The sequence below is a fragment of the Calonectris borealis genome, chromosome Z, assembly GCF_964195595.1.
Source record: "Calonectris borealis chromosome Z, bCalBor7.hap1.2, whole genome shotgun sequence".
Classification (NCBI taxonomy): Eukaryota; Metazoa; Chordata; class Aves; order Procellariiformes; family Procellariidae; genus Calonectris; species Calonectris borealis.
In genome coordinates, this window is record NC_134352.1 from 55753294 (window position 1) to 55763276 (window position 9983).

At 46.7% G+C, this 9983-nt stretch overlaps 1 protein-coding gene across 4 annotated transcripts in view; it reads right to left on the minus strand.

The window, feature by feature from the left end:
- UHRF2 (ubiquitin like with PHD and ring finger domains 2) overlaps positions 1 to 9445 on the minus strand; it is a 100808-nt gene extending 91363 nt beyond the window's left edge. For 2 of the 4 annotated variants that reach the window (XM_075138049.1, XM_075138048.1), the window contains exon 1: positions 8763 to 9445. In XM_075138049.1, the coding sequence (XP_074994150.1) occupies positions 8763 to 8915 (153 nt within the window). In that variant the 5' untranslated portion in view covers positions 8916 to 9445. The remainder of the gene's footprint in view (positions 1 to 8762) is intronic. The other 2 variants (XM_075138047.1, XM_075138046.1) reach the window with 1 other exon arrangement.
- Positions 9446 to 9983: the final 538 nt, after the last annotated feature.

Sequence of the window (9983 nt, forward strand, 5' to 3'; positions counted from 1 at the left end):
GGCTGCTCTGTCAAAAAAATATTTTGTCTGGAGATCATTCTGCTAAAATGTCCCATCTTCTTCTTGCACATGGGACAGTTCTGCTGCTATTGTGACATTTTTTGGAGTGATGTATCAGCAACTGTTGACGGTTCAAAAAGATATCCCTGGCTCTGCACAATGAAATTCCACTCAGACAATTCATTACAGTAAGAGAATAAAAAGGCAAGTAATCACACCAAACATCTTTAAGCAAAGACTGCACATCCACGAGGTTTAGTGGCTCCTTCTCACATGTCTACAGAAGACCGTTTCTGAAGTGCGGGCTTGACTATACTATCTCCACATTTTAAACGAGTTTTTTGCATATACACTGTGCAGTCATAAAGACACACTGTTCATACTGTTTTCACCTTGGCACTGCTGAATGTTTTCTCCTAATTCTCCCTTCCTTATTGCTGCTCGCATTTTTAGCAAAGATCCTAATAGAAACCAAACAGCAACACCTATCAGCCTCATACAAAAACTAACTATAACAAAGGTTTACTTTCCTAAATGGGAAATAACTTTAATCTTGCTTCGAGAGAAATACCAAAGAAACCCTAGGTCACCCCTATCGGTGCTTTTTGTCCTTCACTCTATAACAAGCCCCTCAATGACAGCAAAGCCCAAATAGAAACAGATTGACACTTTACAAACATGTTTCTTGCTTGCCACTAGAAGCACTTTAATTTACAGTTTCATTAAAAGCCCTAGCATTGACAATCTGTTCTCCAAGATTCACGTTAACTTTTTATTTCTTAATAGTTTAGACTTCATAGCTTGCTCCTGAAAATAAACAGCTGCAAATGGCAGATTATTCCCTCATTTCAAGAAGCAGAATGAACTTATCAATAAAAGAAGATAAAAATCATTGCTCTGTCTTATTCACTGTTAGTACTCTTAAGCGTGATAAAATGAGTAGGTGAAACATCTGGACAACGAAGATCTCTGACAGACTCTAGATCCATATCCCTCCAGAACAGAATACAGGCAGATGACAACATTTTAAAAACCAGTAACAAAACAAGTTATTAGTGTCTGGAGAATATAGTCCAAATTAGACTCACTTCTGTCAATTTTTGTCACAAGATTCACATTTCAAAGCAGCCTACAAAAATGTTGGAAGACATGACCATTATGCCACCAAAAATCCCAACACAAATTAGTCTTTTTATCAGAGGGTGTAATCCCTTTTGACTGCTTATGTGTGCCGGGTCCTGCACTTGGGCCACAACAACCCCATGCAACGCTACAGGCTTGGAGAAGAGTGGCTGGAAACCTGCCTGGTGGAAAAGGACCTGGGGATGTTGGTCAACAGCCAGCTGAGTATGAGCCGGCAGTGTGCCCAGGTGGCCAAGAAGGCCAATGGCATCCTGGCCTGTATCAGAAATAGTGTGGCCAGCAGGACTAGGGAAGTGATTATCCCCCTGTACTCGGCACTGGTGAGGCCGCACCTCGAATACTGTGTTCAGTTTTGGGCCCCTCACTACAAGAAAGACATGGAGGTGCTGGAGCGTGTCCAGAAAAGGGCAACGAAGCTGGGGAAGGGCCTGGAGCACAAGTCTTATGAGGAGCAGCTGAGGGAACTGGGGTTGTTTAGCCTGGAGAAGAGGAGGCTGAGGGGAGACCTCATCGCTCTCTACAACTACCTGAAAGGAGGTTGTAGCGAGGTGGGTGTTGGTCTCTTCTCCCAAGTAACATGCAATAGGACAAAAGGAAATGGCCTCAAGGTGCGCCAGGGGAGGTTTAGCTTGGATATTAGGAAAAATTTCTTCACTGAAAGGGTTGTCAAGCATTGAAACAGGCTGCCCAGGGAAATGGTTGAGTCACCATCCCTGGAGGTATTTAAAAGACATGTAGATGTGGTGCTTAGGAACATGGGTTAGTGGTAGACTTGGCAGTGCTATGTTAACGGTTGGACTTGATGATCTTAAGGGTCTTTTCCAACCTAAATGATTCTACGATTCTAATGGTCTGCCCTGGACACAAAGAAATAGGTTGTCATAACACTGGATGGTATCAAATGTCTTACTCTCAATAAATCATAATATAGCTAGGTATCACAGTCTTACAGAGAATCCCACAGTACTCAGCAGAAAGCATACAGCAAGAGGAACTCCTAGAGAAGGAAGAATATGGAAGCTTCCAATAATAGTGACAACCAATGAGTTTGATCATAGCACAGTGTGAATATGCTATGCTGCTTCAACTCTCCACACAAAGAGGAAGTCTGGCATGCTACACAAAGCCACACAACCTGAGAAGAAATTACAGAATCTTGTTGCTGACACTGTCTGTAATTACACATCAATCTCAGTACAAACACCATAATAAAGGTACATTAGTCATCTTCATACTCAATCAACAAGACTAGCTTTCTCTAAGAAGAAGTTCACACTTTTCCTGAAGTTCTGTAACTAAAATTAAGTACAGAAGCCTACATTTTAAGGCCACATTCTCCAACAAAACAGTGTTTTTTACACCATTACTACAAAATTATTTGCAGCGTGTACAGGTGGTACCAACACATTTTACCTTTTGATCTGGACTAACTATAATCCAAAAAAGATTCCAGTGTACAAGATTAGTGCCAACACGAAAACAGCTGAAAGTCAAGAGCTGTAAGAAAAGACTTCTTGACTTAATCAGAAGATCGGGGTGAAGGCAGCCATTCTCAGTCTCAACCAATGACTTCTACAGGGTTCAAGTCTGCACCTCTTCCAAGTTAAACTTTTTAATAAGAAGTTCAGGTTTTGAAGATTACTTCTTCCTTTATCACTGGGTGAGATACAGAAAAAAAATTGTTAATTTAGATATGACATTTTCTTCTTGGATTCAACTCTAAATCCCATTAAAGGAACATTTGCTCATTAACTTCTAGCTGGAAGATGAAGTTAGAGCAGCAAGGTTTCTCTTCTTTTGCAGTTCTCAGGAGTCTTCTAATTAGGTAAATAAAAGTTCACGACGTCTTCTGGCTGATACTTAGGATTACCTGATACTTTCATTAAAAAAAAAAAGTATTTCAAAATATAAAGCTGCATTGAAATCCTTAGAAGCATAGACAGACTCATCCATCTCTGTGCTGATTAGAAGAGAGTGGTCAAGTACCTCCTGTGTGATGGTATGGACTTCTATAGCACAGGCAACTGAAGTTCAGCAACAGTGGTGTCAGGGAGAGCAAATGACTATCTGCAGCTTGTAAGGATACCTGTAATGAAGAACTGGTTATTATCTGAACCTTCCGTAATCAACAACAAAACTCTTAAAAAAAAAAAAAGCCAAGTATATCAGAGCAGTTATTTTAACATAATTTAACAATTAAATGATTAGGAATAGAGATCCAATTAACAGTTTTTAAAGAAGAAAATCATCTCAACTTCCATCAATATAAATTATATCAACATTTGATCACATTTCATCACTGGAAATCCTCATCATCTAGTTGTCAGTGTAGGCCACACATTGGGTGTGTTCTGCATCTAAGGGTTTGTGGAGGTTTTTTTATATAAAAAGAAGCATTCCATTTCCAAGAGCTTCCAAATTAATTAAAAAAGTACAAATACTGAACTATCCTAACTAGATTACATGAATAAATACACATGCCACAAAATATAGCCTTAAAGCTGGCTGCAATTTCTTACAGGTTATATTACTGTTTTCCAGCTTTCTAATACTGAAATCATACATACAAAATAGTATATATTACTCTCTTTTCACATATGTTTCAGCTTTTCCTTTAGTTTGTTTAGGTGCTCTGAATAACAAAGATAACGGTACCAAGGAATGGTAAGTTGCATTAGTAGCTTTACAGTAAAAATTTAACAAGAAGCTGATTTCAGTAAACCACTTCTGCAATCGTGTAAAAAACTTGCTAATAGGGCTACCAAAGCTACTGCCAGCTAAGTTCAAAGTATACTCCATGAATGTTTTGGGAATTTTGGAATGCAGTCTGATCACATCTGCCCTGAAGAGTCCAGATGACTGACTCTCATCAAGCTACAGAGCTACTTGCTACCAGCTTCATTGAAGAAAAGCAATCACTTCCTTTCTAAGACTTCTTCAAACTATTTCTCCAAAATATAAAACTTAACTGCTCCAGTTGAAGATTTCTCACACCCAGATTCTGCCTGAAGCAGATGGGCTTTGGACAGCTTCAGCTGAAAATGTTTACAATTTTCCGAAGAAAATAAAGCTGAGAAGAGATTGTGTTAAGAAACTTGGTTGTTTTATGAATAGGTTTAGCACTCCCATTCTTCAGGGAAAGACTCCATAAATAATGCTCTTCTATGATTCTGGAAATTCACCCAAGCTGTAAGTATTTAAGAAGCCCTTAAACATAGTTTACAAACCTGAAGCTGAGAAGCTTTTTAAGAAGCCCTTAAACATAGCATTTACAAACCTGAAGCTTAGAAGCTTTAACTCACACAAGATTCTACCCACTGCTCACATGCCAGCTCAGGTCAGCAGAAATTAAAGAGGTCTTGTACAAGAAAGGCTCTAGATAAACCAAGGCATGTCCTATTGCCAGATTTATCACTGTGTGTTTCACTGAGGCTGCTTTATCACAAGGATGCTCTCATGCAAAACTAAAGCTCCTCCACTCCTCCCACCCCTCTATCGTTTCAGTTCAATTTACAGAAACAAAACTTGGGGATTACAAGATGGGCCTGACAAACTATACTTAATACTCAACTTGGACAGCTAAGTTAACTCGATGCATACTACGATACTTTTTTGTGCACAAAAGCATGAATTTCTTCTAATGAAGTAAGCCTGATTTGCAACAACTTTCACATCAAGTAAATACAGGGCTTCAATACTCTCACTTCCACCTGCTGACCTCAGTCTCCCATGAAACAGGTTTGGAGTGTCTTCCCCACCAACAAGATTAACAACTTCAAAAGCAATTTCAGTCACTGCCTCTTACATGCTGGAAAGAAACGTTTGGGCTCCCATGTCCTTCTTCCCTGACTCTGGTAAGCACTATGGAAAAGCCACTTGAGATGATTTCTTTAACAGCAGCAGCCATTTACAAGTTTTCACTGAATTCAAATTCCAACAGGGTGGGAGAGGATGATGGAAGAAGCCAACACAAGATTGTATTCTTCTTTATATTCCATAAACAACACATATTGCTGAAATACAACAGTGTGCATGTTTAGTTCTATGTGAAATATAAGCTGGTATTAATACCCCTACAGTCTTCCAGACAACCTTAAGTTCTCTGGCAACTTTTCAAACTTAAATAAACTTCAACGTATTTTTACTGCTCAATTTTTCCAGCATTGTAACTGAAAGCTAGAAACCCCACAGTGACTATAGCCTGATCGTATAGAAAATCTGCTCTGGTAGGTCAAGATGCCAAGAATTTGTCTACTACAATATCTCCTTCACTTTCATGAATGAAACCAAGAACTTCTATTCTCATCAGGAAGTGCTATATAGGTTTTCCAGTTAGGACAGACAAAGAGTATGCTGCCAGAAGACAGACTGTCTTCTCTTGCTTGTCTGAATTTTAGAGGAACTCCACACAACGCATTGAAATTTACAAGTTTACTCAGAGTTAACATGTAACAACACAAATAAAGCATTATTTGGGAATAGTCCATGGTGAAGTAAGGTTAAGATGATTTATTCCAGCGTAAGGAAATACTTGTGTCCCTCCAAGAAACTCCTTCCAGCCAATGATCCAGCTTCTTCAACAAAGAAAGCAAGAGACACCACTGCGAGTTTCTATGTTCAGTAGACTTCTCTGGCTAACTGCAGACTAGGTTACTGCACCACAATAAAGAACTATGCATAGACTACTATACCCTTTCCTCAGAAAGCTCTACCTCAATCTACAGAATGACTTGTCTTCTCTGATTGACAGACAGTTATTCAGCGCTGATAGATAGTTATTCAGCTCTGCAGAAGTGTGGATCCCCAGGGAGTCCAGGATGTCCTCACAGACAAGGCCAAGTTCTAGAGTAATACTATCTTGTTCACTCTTCAGTGCCACATGTGAATGGTAGGTCCGCCTGGCAGTAAGAGTTAAAAACCAGAAATCTGTCTGTTCAACCAAGTAGTGCTTTTCCCGGTGTTACAAGAAAAAAATAGTACTACAAAGTACTACATTATCACAACCCTAGGTTTTCCTTAGTGGTTCTACGGTATTTCAACCCTTAAGAACAGGAGCATGAAGTACTGCCCACTTAAGGTCCTGCATTTGTGTTTGAAGATCAGACAAATTACAGTATACCACATAAACTACATTAACTGGACATGGACACTCCTAGAGAACTGCAAAATAACAGCTCTAGCTCAAAATGTTAGTTGAAGCTGTTTTCTACTGTAAGCTAAGAACATGAAGTTGTTGAAATTCAGCCCATAAACGGTGACTCATTTAGGTTTCTGTACTCTTACAACCTCATACACCTCCCATTTTTAGAAGAAAGGAGGTTATTTAGCCAGTCTTCCGGTACCCACCACTTGCAAGGTCCAAGTATTTCTAGAAGTTCCCCGAGAGACTACAGTAAGCAGTACTCAGTAGCAAGATCACAGTTCTACTAGCAGACTGCACAGATTTAACCATATTGAGTGCTAAACAGATAAAACAGGAAGAGTTTGGACTAGATAATGGTTTTTCCAACACATGCCGGAATCTTCAGTTTTTCCATGTTTCCACCTCAGTACACTGCTTTCTATTCACCTCACGTTTAATTAAAATACCCTTTTTTTTAATTCTTTTTTATTTTATCACAGCCCTGAGAGAGTTGAAGTTGTTTACAGTTTCCTTTGTTCATGTCCCTCAACATCCAGTTTTACTTGTGCAAGAGCAACCCTTTTGACCTTTTCTCTACTTACTAGCACCATGGGATCAGAAAAGCACTCCATAACCATCAAGGAAACTTCAGAATTAATTATGATAATTGCAAGAAAATGGACATAAATGGTGAGTGAAGATACAAAAAAGAACTCCCTAACTCTTCATCGAACACAATCCCAACTGTGTCCTAGACTGGATAAACCAAGTATTCACCTCACAAACACTGGTCACGTAGGCAACTTCAGTTACAGTATTTCACTATACTGCTTTCTTAAGCAAGACATCTCTTAACTAAAATGTTCAAGATAATTGGTCTGGCCACTGACAGACTACATAGAAAAGCACAACTCATTACAGGCTCATCTTCTCGGGTGAACCTTACGTCCCACACGAAGCTCTCCACTGAAAGAAGAGGTGTGCTGGCACACCACAGTTACACAACTTCAAGACTTGATGTTCCTTGATTTGGTCCCTCCAGCGACACATGAGATTGTCCGCAATGGTCGCGATAGACGCGTCCTCACAAATGCTCACTCTCACCAATCTGCAGAACACAAAAATCTACTAATTTGCTATTGGCTTCACAGTCTAGGCTTAGGATTCAGCCACTAACGCTCACCTCCTAATCATAGTGAAATTTCTCTTCCTTACTTTTTTCCCTTATTTGTAAAGTACGCACTTCACCTGTTTTGAGGCAGAAATCTCACTGCAGTTTAGGTGAACACTGCAACACTCATCTGTTGTAAAAAGGTGTACCTTAAGAGCCACGCTCCCAGAAAGACACCACGCATCCGATACCTTTCTTGTCAGGTCATTGCTGTGCCTCGCTTAACGACTCAAGCATCGAGTACGCCCCTTGGTTTATGTAATGTAGCTTGAAAGGTTACACCCTCCAGCAACAAAGATACAGCCCGAGGCCATCCATTCGCATCAAAACATACCTGGCACCGGAGGGGAGGAGAAGCATCAGCTCACAGGCGGCTTCCAGCCCGTCACCCCAGTAATACCGGACCCCGGACGGGATGAAGCGCCTCTTCGGACTGCCAGCAGCCGCCCCGATCCCACCCGGGACACGCCGCTCCCCGCGCTGAGGCGGACCCGGGCGCACGAGCTGTGCCCGCGCAAACGAACCCCGCGCCGCCGCCCCCCGCCCCGGGCCGTCACGTGCCCGCCGCGGGATCCCCCCCCACGGGGAGGTGGGAGGGGTTCACAGCCGGCGGGCCCCGAAAACCGTTACTCCGTCGCGCGGCGCCGGGGAAGGGGCGCGCCGTACCGACCCCGCAGCGGACACTGACGGGACATCTCACCTCGCGCCGCCTTCCCCGCGCGGGCCCCGCCGGCGGCGTTCGGACGCGGACACCGCCCGCGCTACACCCGCGCCCCACGCTTGCCCCCTGCCCGGCCGAGGCGGCGGCAGGCGGGCGGAGGGAAACGGGCGAAGCACGATGCGGGCGCTCCGCTCCCGGGGCCTGGGGGGAGAGAAGGGGAGGGGAGGGGAGGGGAGCGGAGGGGCTTCCTCCCCGTCGCACCCAGCCGGCGCCCTGTCACTTCGGTACGATAAAGGCAGGGGCTGGGGGAGGAGCCTCCCGCGGTTCAGGTGGGAAAACAAACACACAAAGGGGCCTCTCCGGCACCCGCTCGCCCTGGGGGAAAAAGGCGGGCAAAGGGCGCGGAGAACACCCGCGCGGGGTCCCAGAGCCTCTTGTCAGGCCAGGCGCCTCGGCTCCCTCCTGCCCCTCGCCGCCCTCTAGGCCCGGCGGGACGGGAGTAAACAAAAGCCGGAGCCAGAGGACGACACATGGGTGGGGATGGGGACCTCCGCGCCGGGCCACACAAAGAGCCGAGCCCGCGAGGGGACGCGCGGGGCGGGAGAAGGGGAAAGCCCCGCTCCGTCTCCACCCCTGCCATCCAGGTAGGGGCGTTTCCGCCTCACCTGCTTGCCCCGGTAGAAGAGGCGCTGGCGGTCGGGGCTCACGCGGAAGGTCTCCTCGATCTTCTCCCGCAGGCACTCGATCTTGGTAAGGCGGCTCAGGTCGTCGATGGTCTGCGTCTCGGTGCCGTCTATGGTCCGGACTTGGATCCACATGGTGCGCGCCCTCCCACTCGCTCAGGCAGCCGCGGGGAAGGGAGGGGGGTCTGGGGCAGGAGGAGGAAAAGGCGTCCGCTCCCCGGCTGCGCGTCTGCGGCGTGCGAGGGAGCAGGGGAGGAGGCCGGGCGCTTCCCCCGCTCTTTGTTCGGCTCAGTGGGGCAGGATTTTCAAATCCCGCGGAACAGACGCGAGCCTCCCCGCCCGCCGGGCCGCCGTCCTCGCTCAGAGGGGCGCGGAGAGAAGGAGACCCGAGCCGATCCCCCGCCGCTTCCCGATCGCCCGCGCCGCGAGCCCTCCGAGGCAGCACAAGGCGAGGCGGAGTCTGGCGGGAACCGCCGCGGCCAGGTCTAACGGGCGCCGCCGGGAGCCATCTCCCGACCCCGGGGAGTGTTTACCAGGCGCCGCCGCTCTCACATGGAGGTCACGGCGCCAACGCTGATCTCGCGAGAGCCGCCGGCCGCGGCCGTAAAGAGACAACAACACGGGGGCGGGGGGGAGCGAGGCGAGCGGGCGGCACCACGCCCCCTCCCGCTGCGCTCGGGCCAGCGGCCCTCGGCACGGCGCACGGCCCCGCCCACTCCGCCCGCGAGCCCCGCCCCGCGCCCCGCCCCCCCGCGCCGTCCCCGCCCCCCGCACCGCCCCCGGCTGGCGGCTGGCGCGAGGCCTGCGGGGGGAGGGGATGGCGCGCACTGAGGAAGCGACCGTTAACGTCTCCTTGTCGGCCAAGCGGGACGGTCTCCCCGGCTCCCTCTCGGGGCAGGCTTCCCTGGCCTCTGGGGCCCGCAGGGCCTGCGGCCTAGCCCGGCCCGGAGACTGGCAGGCGCTAAAATCGCTGAGTATCCATAGGCCACGAGGAGAACGGTGTCCGATGGTGAAACCCAGGCCCCAGCGTTTCCGAAGACATAAAATCTCGACCCAGCCAGATGTAGCTCTACCTAAAAAGTACAGATCAAGTCTGGCTGCGCCTGTTATATTAGCCAGATGAAAACATGGGCCAAGACGAGAGAAGGCAAGCCTCATTTATAGTTCAAATCTGTGTGGGTTTGACTTTCTGTATTTTTCTAA